General features: G+C 39.6%; 1 protein-coding gene across 5 annotated transcripts in view; it reads left to right on the plus strand.

Moving 5' to 3' along the window:
- The window catches only part of NBEA (neurobeachin), an 843583-nt gene that overhangs the window by 377399 nt on the left and 447199 nt on the right, over positions 1-18985 (plus strand). For all 5 annotated transcript variants that reach the window (XM_077806446.1, XM_077806437.1, XM_077806454.1 and 2 more), the window contains one exon: positions 4480-4918. In XM_077806446.1, the coding sequence (XP_077662572.1) occupies positions 4480-4918 (439 nt within the window). The remainder of the gene's footprint in view (positions 1-4479; positions 4919-18985) is intronic.

Genomic DNA, 18985 nt, shown 5'->3' on the forward strand with positions numbered 1-18985 from the left:
GTTGCAAGATATGTATGTGCCAGATTCATATGTCCCTTCATGCTTCAGCCACCTTTCCAGAGGACACTCATCCATGCAGGGTTAGCACCACCACGTTGCACGATGGACATTTGACAAAATTACTGGAGTTAGTGACAGACATTGGCAGGGGGCAGGAGGGGGCTCCGGGCTGAGGCATGGGATTGGGATGCAGGAGGTGGGGGTGGTTGCGTGAGGGCTCCAGCTGGAGGTGCAGGCTCTGGGGTGGGGCTAGGGATGAGGGGTTTGGGGTGTAGGAGGGTGCTCCAGGCTGGGACCAAGGGGTTCATAGGGTGAGAGGGGGATCAGGGCTGGGGCAGTGGGGTGGGTCACAGGATGTGTGAGTGTGTGTAGGCTCCATGCAGCGCTTACCTCAAGCAGCTCCAGGAAGCAGTGGCATGTCCCCCTCAGGCTCCTACGCAGAGCTGCAGCCAGTGCCATCCCTCAGGTCCCATTGTCCACGGTTCCCGGCCAATGGGCTGGGAGCCACAGAGGCAGCGCTCGGGGAGGGGGAACGGAGGCAGCATGCAGAGCTGCTGGCCATGCCTACGTCAGCCAGCAACAGCAGGGATGGGGGGGCCACTTGTGGGGAGGCTCACCTCGGGCGGTGCCCTGTCCCTGCTGTTGCTGGCAGAGGCGGGGCCAGGGAACTCTGCAGGCATGCTACGTTCGTCTGCAGGCACCACCTCCTCTAGCTCCTGTTGGCCACAGTTTCTGGCCAATGGGCTGGGAGCTGCAGAGTCAGCACTCGTGGAGGGAGTGAGGATGGAGGCAGTGTGCAGAGCTGCCAATCTTTAGTGAAAGTGTTCTTGAAACGAACAACACGTGCTGGGTCATCATCTGGGACTGCTATAACATGAAATATGGCAGAATGCGGGTAACAGAGCAGGAGACATACAATTCTCCCCCCCCCCCCCCCAAGGAGTTCATTCACAAATTTCATTAATGCATGATTTTTTAGTGAGCTTCATCAGCGTAGAAGCATGTCCTCTGGAATGGTGGTTGAAGCATGAAGGGCCATATGAATGTTTGGCATATCTGGCATGTAAATACAGTAAAAGCTGTTTTATCTAGCATGTTGGGAGAATGGGGGAGGACAGCTAAGTGAAAAATTATAGTTAACTAAGAGGGAGGGAGTTTGGGTGCAGGAGGGGGCTCAGGGCAGTGGGTTGGGGCACGGGAGGCAGTGCAGGGTGTCGGATCCGAGGCATTGCTCACCTTGGGCAGCTCTCCGCAAGTGGCGGCCTGTCCCGACTGCTCCTAGGTGGAGGCATGGCAGGCAACTCTGCGTACCGCCCCCACCCCCTGGCCCTGCACTCTAGCTCTGCAGCTCCCATTGGCCACGAACCAATAGGAGCTGCAGGGGTGGTGCCTGTGGGCAGAGGCAGCGAGCAGAGTGGCCACAAATAAAAAGCAACTTTGGCGCATTTAACGTATATTACTTATTGGGACTGTGATATTTTGGAAAATAGCTTTAATACACCCAATAAGAAATATTATAAAATGTAACTCTTATGCAGACATTACTGTTCATAATGATAAATCAATGATAACTCTGATCAGTTGGTTTAATGCAATCAGAGGATAAAAGTTTGATTTCATTGGAAGTACAATAGTTTTTAATATACTTGTATGCAGTGGTTTTATTGAAAGTGTTTTTATTATTTCTAAATTATTGTAAATAACAATCCATAATTATTATAGTTTAATGATCAGGGTCTAGATTGCATTCATAAATAAATCAAATTTAATCTTAGAGCGGAAATGTTACCAATTGTCTGTAGTAACTGGGGACAATAAATGGGGGCAAGTTAACTTTTTTAATGCTCTCTTTTGTTTTCAGATATTGTAGGAAATGTGGTATATTTGTCGTAAATTTTACCTGGAGGAATAAGTAATTTTAAGTTAGAATCGTAACATTTCCCAGTTTTGTGGTTGTCTAGTATGTTGTAATGGCTGCATATCAAAATTCTATATATCTGACTAGAAATTTTTAGCCATTACAAAGACAGATTAAAGTATAATTCGCCCTTCAGTTTGAACCTCAAAAAGTGCACTAGCATTGGGACTTGACTTTTGCTTAGAGAGAGAATAAACAGGCATTTTTACTTTGTTTAAAATAACCCCATGGTGATTGCTGAAAACTGTATGTATGAAATTTTGCAATTTCAGAGAAATTCCTTTATACAGGAAGCAATATATCATAACACTAAATTCCCTACATTTGTACATGTAGATTATGGATTTTTATTGTAAACCAGATAAACATTCGAACTGTGGGCCATCTTTTAGTGTGTCTACTTTTGAGCGATACTGTATATAGTCACCGTCTCTTCCTCTGCAGGATTTAGTCAACATGAATATTTACTGTAGGTCTCCGCTCCAGATTGTGTCAATTTGACCCACTTGTCTTCCCAAGGAGCAGGATATTGATAGGAAACCAGTAAAGCAGCTTCGGCTTAAGGAGAGCAACAGTGTTCTTGGACTGGATGTCAAAAGCCCCTTGTTCCCTCCAGTCCAGAATTATCTTTCTTATTTTTGTATGGGGAAACTGAGTCTCAAAAAATCCATTAAGATCATGTCACTGATCTGATTACTTTTTCTAAACTCTATCATGCTAGATATCTATGATGATAAATATTCTGTGGACTAGTAAAGGATAAGTGTGTAATGGGGATATATCTTTTCAAGTGGCTGTCAGCTTTGCAAGTACATAATTCCAGTTTCTGCTTTCTGATTCAAAAAGTGGGGTTGGTATCCACTTTGGAAAAGACATGTCATTCTGTTTGTGAAAGTATATATGTGTAATGGGGAGCGCATGCAACATTTAGAAGAAGAAAACAGTGTTCCTAGTAACAGATTATTTCCCTTGGGTCTTCTCTAGGGTTTGCAGTTCATAGAATCTGAAGATTAGGGTTGGAAGAGACCTTAGGAGGTGATCTGCCAATATATGGTGTATAACATTGTTGGTATACAAGTGTATATGAATTATTCTAAGTTGAAATTAGTTCAAAGGCATGTATGTATAATATATAAATATATTGTATACAGTTCCCATATACAATGTAAATACATATGTGTGTGTGTGTGTGTGTGAGAGAGAGAGAATATATATAAAGATAAAATATATTTGTACCTAATATACTGTTATAATTTTTGACATTATAGTCCACTTGTCTATTACAATTTCAAGTCCTAAACTGTTACCATACAATTTCTGATAGTTATGTTGTTAAAAATATTTTATTTAGAACCCTTAGTAAAGCAGAATTATATTTACATGTATTGGAGCACATTATCTTCCAAAGTAACCAGATTTACCATTTTCTCAGAAACACAAAGGCAAATACAAATAACAAATACATATGAGGCCATAATTTATATACAGGCTATTCAAATTTTACCTTCAGGGTTTTTATGTCAAGTGTCCTTAATAAAAATAAATTGATATTATAAATAAACAAATATTCAGTTTGAGTTCAGGCTTTTTGGCATTGAAAAGATAACCACAATGTGCATCTCCCTGAAGAGTAATCCAAAATATTGACCATCTGAGGCAGGTCTTCACAGCTCTAGCTGAATTCCAATGGGACCGTCAGATTGCTATGCTTTCATAGTGAAGTTGTTGTCTGTGTGTTTCATTGTAAATAGTTGATAAAAGCAGACATTTGCAAGACGTTATTAATAGGGTCCCTTGACATTTTGCAAAATTCCACTGATTTCACTTCCCCCATCCCCTCAGTTTCTGTTGATATTTGGGATTTGAATCAACCTGGGATCTCAAAGTTGTGTTCATTCTTCTCTCAAGATGTGCCAAAAAACCCTATTGGAGTTTTGAGCTATTATTTGTCTATCTTGTTTACAGACTCAGGAAGGATTCACAGTATTGGTTCACATATATATGTTATCTAGGATACTAGAAAGGCTAGACACTTAATAGATCTACCGCTTTCAGGACAATTTAAACTTCCATTTAGAAGAAAATTAAGCACTTGAAGATATTTTAAAGCTGTGAAATAGCATAGCTTTTTTGCACATATATTACCAGTATGGACACTGGAAATACATAAATTAATGTTTTGACATCTGATTTGTAGCTGAGTAGTGAGTTTAGACTACCACAATAAATGTGTCAAGCTATGTTCTAGTATGCAATGTCCTGCCATTTAATAACTTTATAAGGAGTGGGTTGTATTTTTTAAAATGTCACTGAGATTATATAGCACAACTCTGGGCTCAATTATGCAGCCCTTCCTGTGCAGAAAATGTCCATAGAAACCAATGAAAGTTTTGTATGCACCGTGGCTTTCTGCAGGGTTGGATTCTCTGTTGTTAATTTGTTAAGATTTATATGCTTTTAAGACTTGATAGGTTCTATCTTATTAAGCTTCAATGATATATATTTGTTATACAACTCCAGACTAACCTTTAAATATTGTTTATAACCCTTTTTCGCTACAGAGACTCCTGCTGTATTTCCAGAGAATATGAAGGAAAAAGAAACACCAACACCAGTTGAAGATATTCAGCTGGAAAGCTCCATTCCTCATACAGATTCTGGTATTGGAGAGGAGCAGATGCCCAGCATCTTAAATGGGACAGACTTAGAGACAAGCACAGGCCCTGATGCTATGAGTGAATTATTGTCTACTTTGTCTTCTGAGGTAAAGAAATCTCAGGAAAGCTTAACAGAAAGTCCCAGTGAAATCTTGAAGCCTGCACCTTCCATATCCAGCATCAGCCAAAGCAAAGGCATGAATGTCAAGGAGATACTAAAAAGCCTTGTGGCAGCCCCTATTGAAATTGCAGAGTGTGGTCCTGATCCTATCCCTTACCCAGATCCTGCGTTGAAGAGGGAAGCTCAGTCAATTCTTCCCATGCAGTTTCACTCCTTTGACAGGTATATGGCTGAGTTAATTATTTTATGTTGTGTAATACTGAGATTTGGAGTATTTATTTGTTAACATGTTGATAGTCCAATGTGAACTCAGATTAGATAGTATTAAGAAAATACTGTTGCTTTACTTCTTCATGGCATTACTAAAACCAGAACATATATCATCTGCAAAAGTTATTCACATTGTTTTTCTCTCTAAGCACCAAATAAAACTGTAAGTGGTGCTGGAAGAACAAGCCTGTTTTAAAGAACTGTTGTTGTAATAAAACTTTTTTCTCTTTTAAAACCGTATTTTGAATGGGAAAAAAAGTCTGTTTATAGACAAGAGACTGGCCGTGTGAAGTCTCAACAAACTGCTTCCAAATGTTTGTCATACCAGTCCTCTTCCAGTAGTGAAATCAGTCATGCCAGATTGTGTGCATATGTCAATAAGAACAAGATTGAGACTGACTCCTGTATTTCATTTTTAAAGTTTTAAGCCCAATTTTTTTTATATTTGAAGGGAACACATTTTAAATTGCGAGCCATAATTTTTTTATTTCTCACGTTTGACTGAAAATACTCGCACTACTGGTTAATGTAGCTTAATTTGAGGCAACCACACCAGCTGCATGAGTCTTAATATAGGAGTTGTGTGGAGAGATGTAATTGACAACATTCCGCAAAAATGAGTTACTTGTATTGTGTGTTCATTCTAAACCTATGCAAGAGTCTAATTCTGAAGTACATTGACATGACTGAATTTTCCAGTATGATGTGGTTGTTTTAGTCTCTCCTCTAAAATATTTAGATAATCAGAAGAATCAGTTAAACAAAGAATCAATTAAACAATCCAGCACAAGTTCTGATGTGTGGCAAAATTGTAAAATAGTGCTTTAGAAATATATTACTTGTGGTTCATATAACCACATCCTAAAAAAAAAAATTCGGAGGGAACTTCAAAAATAAATATTTCAGGTTTAAAATATGACATGGGAAAACCACTACAGATGTATGAAATACACAAATTCTCATAATAGAGGATTAAATTATTGTCCACAAAATATTAATGAAAACAAAATCCAGTCAATAGTTCCAGGTTAATGTAAATAGTAAGGAGAAAAAGGATAAATGAAAATTACAGGATAAAAACTTATAATATGATGTTAGGAAGCACTACACAAGTGTAGTGAAGCTGATAAGAGAAAATTGTTGGAGGCTGCCTCAGTGAACTAATTCAATAAATAATAAGATTGTACCTTTTGGAAGAGAGGCAGGGAATGGACTGGGACTGGAATATCAAAAAGGGAATGTGGTCTTCCCAAAAATATCTTAGTTCTTTTGATCATTTCAGAGAGAGAGAGAGAGAGAGAGTCTATGTATTGCCTAGTTTATTAGGAAGAAGCTTTTTTTTTTCCATTCATCAACTTACATATGGTAATTTGGGTTGGTTTCAAGGGGGGGAATAGATGAAAAACCTTGTATTGTTGGAGATTTTTTCTGTGTGAGCAACCATCATATTCTCAAATATATTCAAAGCTGTTTTCTTTTACATTGAGCAGTACAGCATGTACACCATTGGTTCCCAAACTGGCAGGTGTGCCCCCCTGGGGGGGCGTGAAGAAATTCCAAGGGGGGTACGAGGCTGTGAAATTTTCATAACGAAATTTTTTTATTAGTGTAAACATTTTTTTATTTGTTTGTTTATTTATTTAATAGACCAGAGGTGGGCAAACTACGGCCCGCGGGACCGTGTTGCCCAGCCCTTGAGCTCTTGGTGGAGAGGCTAGCCCCTGGCCCCTCCCCCGCTGTCCCCCTTCCTCTGCAGCCATGCGGGCAGCACGGGCAACACAGCTTGCACCTGCCCACTTTCCAGGTTTTCCAATAAGTCTGTCCTGCTGCTCTGTGTGGCATGGTAATGGGCTGGGGAGTGGGGAGGTGAGGAGGGTTGGATAGGGGGTGGGGTCCCGGGAGGGGGCGATCATGGGACAAGGATTGGGGGGGTTGGATGTGTCGGGGTTCTGAGGGGGGCTGTCAGGGGGCAGAAAGTGGGAGGGGGCAGGGGCCAGGCTGTTTGGGGAGGCACAGCCTTCCCTACCCAGCCCTCCATACCAGTGTGCAACCCTGATGTGGCCTTTGGGCCAAAAAGTTTGCCCACCCCTGTAATAGACCAACAGACAATAAATTATACATATTCTGTATACATAATTATAACTATTCATAAAATTGTCCAATTACAGGACTATATTATTTAACTACAATAAAGTATTAAAAATCTTCTCATTTTTATTATGAATACAAGTAGACAAGAATAAAGGTATAACAAAGTACAATAATAAAAATACAACTATAAATACAAGTATATTACTGCAATGTTTTAATTTCATACCACAAAATGCAAATATTTTTTATTTCTTTGCCTTTCAATGTGTTGGAGTGCCGTTTCAGTTTGCGGGGAGGCCAAAGAATGATGTAGAAAGTAGTGGAACTTCTTAAAACTTCCTAGCTCACTTGCAAGAGTGTTTGAGACTGTTCTATCATGGCAGTGGTTACCTCCACCACTCACTGCGCAAGACCGGCTACTTGCCAGACTGGTGGTGGGGTATATATAGGGCAGCACACATCTGTACATAATAGTAGTAGTAAATATACATTTGGGATAACTCAAATTAACTTGCGTCAGTTATTATTCACAAATCAGGAAAATTATTTTATAGATTTTTTTATTAGTATATTATGGCTATGATTAAGAAAAGGAAGTATGGTGAAGACTACATTAAGTATGGTTTCACCGTCATGGAGAAAAAACTGGAGAGATCATCCTCAATGCATAGTATGCCACACAGTTCTAGTAATGATTCATTGAGATCTAGTCTTCTTGAGCGACACTTGACAAAGAACCGCAGGGCTTTGAAAGACAAACCAAAAGAGTGTTTTGCTGCTAAACTTCAAACTTTAAAATGTGTGAGGCAGGACGCTACTGTAGCTTTTCATCAAGCGTCGGCCAAAGTGGTAGAAGCATCTTATGAACTGTCATTGCTCATCGCTAAAGCCAAGAAAGCGCACATAATAGGAGAAACTCTTGCTTGTTGAAAGCAGCTGATATTGTGCTTGGTGCCGAAAGCAAGAAAAAAATAGCGGAAATTTCACTTTCCGACAATTCCGTGAAACGTTGAATCGATAAGGCAAAAGATTTAAAACTTCAAGTTGTAGAGGCAGTGAAAACTTCTCCTTTTTTGCAATTCAGTGTGACGATACCACTGATGTAGCACAATGCTGTCAGTTGCTCGTCTACATTCGATTAATTAACGATGGAACTGTGAAAGAAGAACTGCTTTTTTCAGAGGAATTGACAACCACATCATAGGCTTCTGATGTTATGAAAATGATTTCTGACTTTTTTTGAAGAAAATGGACTTTCAGGGGGAAAACTGGTTGGCGTATGCACAGATGGTGCTCCAGCGATATGTGGCTCTCGCTCTGGAGTTGTAACATTGGTGAAAGAAAAAAATCCAGCCATAACCGCGGCTCACTGCGTCATACACAGACAAGTGTTGGCTGCTAAAACCCTTCCAGATGACCTACTTGACTTGTTGAATTTTGCCATCAAAATTGTCCATTTTGTGAAGAACAGCGCTTTAAATACGAAACTTTTTGCAGCTCTTTGTTTGGATTTGGGAGCGGATCATAAAATTCTTTTGTTTCACATGGAGGTATGATGGCTTTCCAAAGGGAATATGCTTTCGAGATTATTTGTACTGAAAGACAAAGCGGAAATTTTCCTGAAGCAACAGAAAAAAGGAGAGTTATATTGTGTGTTTACGGACCACACGTTTCAACTTTCACTGGCATACCTTGTGGACATTTTTGAATCTTTGAACAATCTCAATTTGAAGCTGCAAGGAAACAATGCTGCAAACATTATAGTGCACCACAATGCCATCAAAGCATTTACGGAAAAAAATCAAGCTTTGGAAATGTCGAATGCAAGCTCAGATGCCTAACTTTTTGTCTTTTCCAACATTTTCATCACTCTTTGAAAATGAAGGTTTCCAAGAACTTTGTAAAGCAGATGCGAAGAACAAAACCGTGTTTCGTCTGGACTGCCTTGTTGATGAATTCATCCGCTATTTTCCAGACAACTTTTCTGGCAACCCCGTTCATAAATTAGCACGTAATCTGTTCAACATTGATGTGGATTCATTGCCAGAAGTATTGCAAGAATAAGCACTCAGAATGAAATACGATTCAAGTGCGAAAGATATTTTCAAAAACTTAAGCCTGGAGGAATTTTGGATAAAATATTTCACAGTTTACCCAAAAGTTGGAGAAGAAGCACCATTATTCTTCCATTTTCATCTGTGTACCTCTGTGAAAAAAGCTTTTCAAGTTTAGTCATAATAATAAACAAAATAAAGAAATCGACTGGATGTCAAAAACGATTTGCATTGTGCACTTTCATCTTTCAAAACTAGGATTCCCCAACTCGTGAAGAAAATGCAGCATCATCCTTCACATTAAATTTGTTTTGTTCATGCTATTTCTTATTTTAAATTACATTTTATTAAATTTTTGAGCCAAGAAAAACTATTTGTGCTTATTTTTAATTTTAAATTAAAAAAAAATGTATACCAAGTTTGTGTTTGTTTTAAATTTTAAATTACAAACTGAATTTGTTAAAAGGGTGGTTGGATGATGGTAAAGGAGAGGTGGGGGGCGTGACAATTAAAAAGGGGGCGTGATGCAGAAAAGTTTGGGAACCATTGATGTACACTACAAATTACATGATAGTTGCTTAAGAAATAGTAAACACTCAAACTTTAACATTAATTTCCCTTTTTGATTGTAACACTGCATGTGGGCTCTAAGCCTTCATCAGAATCTTCACTCACAGAGTCCTGTTAATTTCAGTGAGACTCCAGGTGAACTTGTGCATCTACATTAATGGTTCTCAGTACAGATTCAGGAGCTAAGGTTATATGCAATTGTCAGCTTTTTAATAACTTTATTAAGGATTTGTTGGTTTTATTTTCTTGTTACTACAGGGTCAAACTGTGTCCTGGCTAATGCTGTGGCACAGGTGTGTGAGAGGTGCCTGTGGGGGAGATGGGATGTAATGGAATGAGAAAATGGGCAGACCATTGGCTCTACCCCTTACTGTGCTGGGTGGCATGGCTGTACCACTGCACTTGACAGCATGTGCTGCACTGTGTTTATGTGTGGTGCAGTTTACTCCATCCCTTGAGCAGCAAGAGAGCCCAGTGAAAGAGAGTGACTGAAAAGACTGAGTCCCAATCTTTGAATACACTGCCTGCTAGTCAAAGCAGATTGTTATCTCAGGATTTAGTCCCAGTGTAGATCAGTGGTTCTCAATCTTTTCTATACCAACACCCCCGCACACAACTTATCCTCATCAGGCATGTCCTGGGACACCCGTTAGCTGAGGGCTCCCTCCCACTTATTAATATGGGAAGGGCAGAGTGGTTGCAACAAGACTCTGCTCCTGATACACGTTGACAAATTCTAGTTTGACACATACCACATTCCACCTCTAGAAAGAATAATTCAGAGAAGGCCGGTGCTGATCAGTGAAGTATTTTGTAACAGCAGAGTCGTATTCACCAAGGAATATAGCATATCCTGTCAGTGGACAGGAAAAGAGGAAGTTCTTGTGTTTGATTCCTTCCCACTCATACTAGATAGATATTAAAAGCTGGCAAAAGAAGACACACCTGTATCTTCATTCACTTGTACTAAGTAGTACTAGTTGTCCTTACTTGGCTAAACAGCAGTTCTTGCAGCTATTATATTAGTCACTGGAAAAAGTGAACAGCTTTGATTTGACTGGTAGCAGCAGATTTCCCCCATCTGAGGCTCAGGGAGCATTCAGTTTTTTGCCCAGTTATGTGAGGCTGGGCAGCTTTGGCTATTACACTTGGTGTTGCTGGGAAATGCTCAGAGTTTTTGTGTATATGATATTGCTATTAAAACTGTCTTCTGATTTTGTAAACCCATAAATTTTCACTAGAAGAATCCAAAGGTTTTCTTTTGTAAAGATGGATTCTTGGTCCCCAAATAGCTCAGTGCTCCCTGCTTTCAATGGTTGTATGCCTGCCCACGTTCCCTTGTCATCTGCTGCAATGGCTTCTTTGAGGTATTGTGGTTGCTGAAAAACATTCTGGTGCAAGCTTTGATCTAAATCTGCCATAGGGGAAAGCTTCAAGAGATAGATCCATAGAAGAGAGGAAAAAAGACACCCTGCTGCCTGGTTCCATGGAAGTCTAGGGAACATGCATTGTAATCTAATTAACTTCCAACTGAGTGATCAAAAGACAGCTGCAGGGAGGTCCCAGCAGGGCAGGGAGACAAACCATAATGTTGTGTATGACAAAATAGAAAAATACTGGATTCCATGACAATTTGGAAAAAATGCGAAATGTCATGGCTGCAGTATCAGAGTCCACAGGGCCTAGGCAGAGATGAATGGAGCAGTCATATCCAAAGGTATTAATGTGGGCTGCCTGCAGGTTCAGGCAGGTATCATGGCATCAGTTTGCACTTCGTTCATGTTTTCAGTGTTATCCTACTAGCTATAAGGAGACATAGGCCATGGAGACATCTTGTTTTTTTTCTAAAAAAATTAATGAAAGACTATAAAATGGAGAAAAAGAGAGTGTCACCATGACTTTCCTGAAACCTGTTTTGAGGGTTACAACCCATGGGCTAAGAAACACCTGATAGTAGATTTAAAAGTATATGTAAGAGATGGGCATTTAAATGCATTAAGAGAGCCACTTAGAAACAATACATCTGTATTTTAGGTTGTAATGCTTTGTGAATTTTTTCCTCCTGTTCTTCCTCCATTATCTTTGAAAGATTGAAGTAAATTGCAGCCTAGTTGTTCTCTGTCCTGGTGTTTCCGGGCTATACCTAAAGCCCTTTTTTGTCTAGAAGGAAAGTATTGAACTAATTATTTGTTGGAACATCTGTAATAGATTTGTATTGTTTATCAGCTTATTTAAGAAATTGGAGATAATTGATATTTTACACGGTATTTTCTTTGAAAGCTGATGTACATTACCATGTGGTACAAGATATATATTTCTTACACTGTTGGTTATGGTGATTCTTATGAAAGAAATCACTCAAATAATGGTAAAATAATTAACAAACTATTCTTTGAAGAGCTGTGTGCTTTTAAAGCAATTTTTTTTTTAAATTGCAACCTCTTATATATATTGGGGTCAAATGAAAATTTACCAAAACTCATGTAAATAAAGTTCAAAGCAGTGTTCACTTTTATTATCCAAAACAGTATTTATAACACTGAATATTTATTTTTTTATAACAAAATGGTACTTGCTCAGAATAACGTATATGTGTGTTGCAGGGCATTATTTCTTAGAACTTGTATAACTATAAATGAAATGTAAAAGCACAAAACATGTTCCAGCACATTTTATCAAATGGGACTTCTGTGTAGTTAATGTATGCAGCAGGTCAAGTACTATCGAATGTAAATGATGAGGTGATATTGATGAAAGGAGGGGATTGAGGTCTCGAGGGGTGCTGATGACGGATTGAACAGAAGCGGCCTTGCGCTGCACGTAACTCAAGCCTGTCATCTTCACTGCTCAAAGCTATAATGGGAGGTGGCAGTCTGAAATGAGTTGCCACGGCAAAGAGTATTATTTTTGAAATGCTTTCACACAAATCACTAGGCCCTGCATACAACTTAGTTTCATGCTTTAATGTCATCAGGAGGCACAAATTGGTGTGTCTAATTGTTTGCCACCTGCCAGCAAAATGAACTGCCAGCCAGCCAGACGGGTTTGATTGTCTGTCAGCCATTCAATAGATTGAGAGTGACAACATCAAAAATTTCACTTCAAACTCTGAAGCTTTGCGTAGCTTTTCAGAGACCTCTTCTCTGCAAGTGCTTCTGGACAACTGCATTTTTCAATTAGTTTTCAATATATTGCTGCCTTCTGCCTCATCTGTGTTAAGGTAGCTGTAATTACATTATGAGCTATATAAACAGATTTCTGGGACACTGGAGCCTGGATTCTCAAAGTTATGACATGTCTTTTAACATCAAACTGAACTCCTTGAAAATAACGTCCAGGGTGACATGTTTAGAGGCAAGCACGGAGGGTTATCTGTCCTAGACTTATAATTGTAATGGAACATAACGTGCCAGTAATTTTCTTCCATTCTCATCTTTTTGATGGCAAAAAAACCATAACACTCAGTTCTAATTATTACTAGTATCAGAATATATTTTCTAAATGTGGTTTGGCACACCAGAAATAATCAGTCGAGGACACTGAGCATTGTGAAACTGTTCGAGTGATTCTATGTGGTGCTCATATTCTGCAGTTTGTTTGATACATTACTAGTCTTCCTGCTAGAAAGTTCCTAAACAGAAATTACTGAAGTTTCGAGACATCTTGCTTTTGTGCTTTATGGATTTCTTTTTAAATTGTTTGAGTAGCAGCCATGTTAGTCTGTATCTGCAAAAAGAAAAGGAGTACTTGTGGCACCTCTCTAAGTACTCCTTTTCTTTTTAAATTGTGTAATGAGTGCTATAAACATTCCATACTTTGGAGAGTCATTTTAATAAAAAGCATTTCTGCATCTGTATTTATGCAGAAATTCCTATATTTTGAAGTCTTGGAACAAATGAGAAAGCAGTCTGACATTTTTGCTGCTGTTCAACATCATTCAGTTGGTTTGAATGCCAGATAATCTCTCTTTGGGTAGGATAGCAGTGTGCAGCTTGCACATATACCACAGATCTGTAAATAGGGTGACCAGATGTCCCAATTTTGTAGGCGTCTAGTTGCCAAACTCCCACTGAAATCAATGGGAGATGGGAACCTGTGTACTTCTGAAAATCCCATTAGGCACCAATCTGCATCTTTGGGCACCTAATTTAATAAAAAACAAAAACTAAAATCTGGCCAGTAGGCCTCTCAGTCTTTAGGTGCTTAAATATCGTTAAAATTCTAGCCCAAAATCCTTACTCAGCTTCCAATTTGAACAGTTTCTAATTGGTTGAAGGAGAAGAAAAAGTGGGTGTGAATTCAAAGGGTAATTGTGGATTAAAGGACACTTGTAAACACAATTATGTACTGTATCTTTATTGGTGTAGAGAGTACAAGTACACTCAGATCAGGTAAAATGAACTTTCTCATATACTTTATCATTTCCAAAATGTTCCCATCAGCTGAAAAGTCATTTTGAAGAAATCGTACTTGCAAAAGTTCTTAATGTTGTCCTAGCTCTGTTCCCATTTAAGTCACCCTAAATCTTCAGGTGAAATTATAAAGTAATATTATATAAAAACAGATTTTCTTTCTGGGTGTAAGAAAAGATAAATGGGATAGTAAGTGGAGAGATTTGGTAGCCATTTCATTGTTTCCCCTCTTGCACATATTTTGGCTGTGAGTACGTACTGAGTTATAGTGTTACCATAATAAAGCTGTTTGAGATTTAAATGGCCCTTCAATTCTAAAGCCCTGCATTTAGTTTTCCTGGTTTACAATTTTCCATTTAAATGTTTTTGATGGAAGATAGTTTTTTCAACAGAATAGAAATGTTCATTAAACTATTTGGTTTTGTTAAAAAAAAAAGGGGGGGGGTAATTGAAAAACTAAAAATAGAAGGAAAAAAATTGGTTTTGACCCCCAAATCAGATTTTTTTTAAAATGAAAGACACAATTGAAGAAGGCAATATACGCTTCTCCACAGTCATATGTGCCTTGTGTGTGGTAAGAAAGGTGCTGGGAATACTCTGATGATCCACTGTGATTATGTCACTGCCTTTTGATTGAGCTTGCCCATGAGTACCGCAGTAGCACCCATCACCACTATTATGGTAGTCCAGCAGCTTATTTTTATTCCAGTATGTGAAGGCGTATCCCCTTGGAGAAAACCTTAAATACTGTAATTCTGTTCCTTCCTTGATATTTACATCCTTCAAATATTTGTAATATTATCATATTCCCCTTAGTCATCATTTATCAAGTTACATGCATTTAGGTCTTTCAGTCTTTCCTCATAATTCAGTCCCTCCAGCCCTTAATTTTCTTGACTTTAGCAAAGCTTTTGACACGGTCTCCCACAGTATTCTTGTCAGCAAGTTAAGGAAGTATGGGCTGGATGAATGCACTATAGGGTGGGTAGAAAGCTGGCTAGATTGTCGGGCTCAACGGGTAGTGATCAATGGCTCCATGTCTAGTTGGCAGCCGGTGTCAAGTGGAGTGCCCCAGGGGTCGGTCCTGGGGCCAGTTTTGTTCAATATCTTCATAAATGATCTGGAGGATGGTGTGGATTGCACTCTCAGCAAATTTGCGGACGATACTAAACTGGGAGGAGTGGTAGATACGCTGGAGGGGAGGGATAGGATACAGAAGGACCTAGACAAATTGGAGGATTGGGCCAAAAGAAATCTGATGAGGTTCAATAACGATAAGTGCAGGGTCCTGCACTTAGGACGGAAGAATCCAATGCATCGCTACAGACTAGGGACCGAATGGCTAGGCAGCAGTTCTGCGGAAAAGGACCTAGGGGTGACAGTGGACGAGAAGCTGGATATGAGTCAGCAGTGTGCCCTTGTTGCCAAGAAGGCCAATGGCATTTTGGGATGTATAAGTAGGGGCATAGCGAGCAGATCGAGGGACGTGATCGTCCCCCTCTATTCGACATTGGTGAGGCCTCATCTGGAGTACTGTGTCCAGTTTTGGGCCCCACACTACAAGAAGGATGTGGATAAATTGGAGAGAGTCCAGCGAAGGGCAACAAAAATGATTAGGGGTCTAGAACACATGACTTATGAGGAGAGGCTGAGGGAGCTGGGATTGTTTAGCCTGCAGAAGAGAAGAATGAGGGGGGATTTGATAGCTGCTTTCAACTACCTGAAAGGGGGTTCCAAAGAGGATGGCTCTAGACTGTTCTCAATGGTAGCAGATGACAGAACGAGGAGTAATGGTCTCAAGTTGCAGTGGGGGAGGTTTAGATTGGATATTAGGAAAAACTTTTTCACTAAGAGGGTGGTGAAACACTGGAATGCGTTGCCTAGGGAGGTGGTGGAATCTCCTTCCTTGGAAGTTTTTAAGGTCAGGCTTGACAAAGCCCTGGCTGGGATGATTTAACTGGGAATTGGTCCTGCTTCGAGCAGGGGGTTGGACTAGATGACCTTCAGGGGTCCCTTCCAACCCTGATATTCTATGATTCTATGATAATTATTTTTATTGCTTCTCCAAAGGACAGTATGTAGCATTGTGCCACTGGATATGCACTCAAAATCACACTGGCTTTTTTGTCATCTTGTTTTATTGCAATATTGTATATATGCACCTTTTACTAGCCAAATTATTGGTTTTGGCCAAATTATTGCATTTCAACTTGCACTATTATTGATTTTTTGATTATTTTCCACTAAATATATTAGTTTATTTTTTTGCTGACTTATTTTGTTTCCTTCCTGTTTCATAACTTTCTTATCCCCCTTTTAAATTTTTTATTTCTTCAGTGTTGTGTCACCACCTCATAGAGGTATACCTGAGAATATAATTTCCATGGTATTAATATCCCTTACAGCTCACTTAAAAAATAAATAAAATAAAAAAATCAAGCAACCCTTCACCAACCCACCTTCACCGCTTTCTATTGGATGCACATTTCCAGCCCATTCACATCCACCCTTATAACCTGATAAAATTACCATTTATCATTACCCTTTTTTTATGGTCTTTCATATGTACCAGTACATAACAATATATCAATAAGAACAGTCTGAGCACTTGGTCGCTAAAACTTCGCAGTTTGTCACTCCTCTATTTCCAAATTATCGAGCTTTATTCCATAGGCATGTAATGGTTTTACCCTGTTTTATCACGCTGTGTTTGAATGTGCTAACATGTCTAGAACTGCATGTTTTGATGCTTTGAGACACCTCTTTAGTGCCAAGTTCATTTAGAAATTCAGGAGGTACTATGTACTTTATCATATCAAGAAATATCAGTGACTTTGATCATCTATCCCGTATCTCTCACATAGATTGGTTCACATATATTAGACCACTAGGGATGTATCCTGCAAAGAGAGTAAGCCCTTAGTGGTTTTAACCCCCTTCCTCTCCATTTATGTTCATATGGACAGATAAATAGTAATTTGTTTTGAACAAACTGTTTTCTGACAGGTTTCAGAGTAGCAGCCGTGTTAGTCTGTATTCGCAAAAAGAAAAGGAGTACTAGTGGCACCTTAGAGAGTAACCAATTTATTTGAGCATAAGCTTTGGATGAAGTGAGCTGTAGCTCATGGAATCTTATGCTCAATAAATTGGTTAGTCTCTAAGCTGCCACTAGTACTCCTTTTTTTTTTGTTTTCTGACACTCCATTTTCATACTGGTCACAGGTCCTGAAAAAAGTCTAGAGCAGGTGCCAGAACCTGAGGATATAGTGTCCTGTGACCTGGGTATGCAGACTAAAAGTGGGGTCAGTCGCAGGATTGTAAGTGTAGTACAGATATGGGCCTGTAAAATGGAAGGATGCTTAATGAGAGACTGAGTGATGGGTCAAAGGCACAGCTTCCCCGGAGCCATAACTGGCCTAGGTGGACTTCAAGTCTGATCCAGAATGGCAATTCCTGTGTTTCAATTCTGGACTGTTCTTTCCTTTCCTAAGATTCAGCAATCTTTTAATCTAGCATATCTTTCTATCTTTTCTGAGATCCTGTTTTGCCCATTGTAAGATCTCAGCAAATTTACCAGTCATACATTCTGGAAGTTCTGGGGATCAGAATTGTTTTAGAGGGTTCTGAAGACATTCACCTGAAAAAGTCCCACAGGCTGCAAGATATAAAAAGGACTGCTGGCCTAGCAGACACTTCCAGATCTTACAAGATCTTTGTTGACAATATAGAGGAAAGACCCAGTTGGGAGCACCACAATGGAGCATATGATCCAGTAACCAGAATGAAGCATTTAAATTATATGTTAGAATGTAATTTCTCACTACATCACTAAACAGATTCTGGGTGTGATTTTGAAAAATGCTCACTTTTGGCCTCTGCTCCCATAGTGGCTAATTGCAAAACGCTTATTGTCTTCAATGGGAGCAAAGTTAGGCCAACACAAAGCACTTTTTGATGTCACACCTTTAAAGTGCAAGAGAGGCCCACTGTGCAGTCCAGGCCTGGAAGGAGACAAAACAAACTGGGCCTCTGACAATGCTGATACACTGCCCTGTTTTATTTTATATACGTTCTTATACTGCTCTCATTACCATGGTATTTGAGTGCCTTCCAATGATGCATTAAGCAATGTGACTAACCTCTATAGTGTGGTTTGTTCCTTCTCTCATCCTCTCCCCAATGGGAAAATTGTGTATGTGTTGTCATGTGTTGTTGTGGTAGGATTTTGGTTGAGGGGTTGTTTGTGTGTGTTTGTTTAAATGTACATACAGCTTAGTGTTTATGTTAGACAAGGCAAGATTGCATAATTGCAGGAGCAGATGTTGAGGTTTGTAATGGTCCTTAATTCGCAGATGTTGAAGTTTGTAATGGTCCTTAATTCCTATGTGAGTTTGTCCCACAGTCTCAGACTACATGCCAAGAAAGTTCAGAGTCCTGCACAGATTAGCTTTACCCTTACAGTAGGAAGTTCCATTATGGAGGAGGAGTGGAATTATTGGACACAGTCTGTGACCCAGACCTTCAGATTATCTTTTAGGTAGGCTAGACTCAGGCCATTGAGTACTTAGGACCGAGACCTTTAACATGTCTCAGCATTCTATGGGAAGCCAGCATGGTATATTTTCATAGGCAACTAGAGCATTAGTCATGGATGCTGCTATGTGAGAGCTTAGCATCAACAAACGCTGCTTCTCTTCACATAGATGAGGAGGAGAAAGGGAGCCGTAACCATGCCGGGACTCCTGCAATAGATACTGTAGGGTGGTAGTGGTGAAGACTGTTGTTCAGCAGAGGGAGAAACTGAATGGTCCTGGGACCTGTGGTAAGACCCCAGTCTTGTGTGAAATCAAGAGCTCCTGGCCCACTTTGCAAACAAAATAATCAAAAACAGA

The sequence above is a fragment of the Eretmochelys imbricata genome, chromosome 1 (assembly GCF_965152235.1).
Source record: "Eretmochelys imbricata isolate rEreImb1 chromosome 1, rEreImb1.hap1, whole genome shotgun sequence".
In the NCBI taxonomy this organism is placed as follows: domain Eukaryota; kingdom Metazoa; phylum Chordata; order Testudines; family Cheloniidae; genus Eretmochelys; species Eretmochelys imbricata.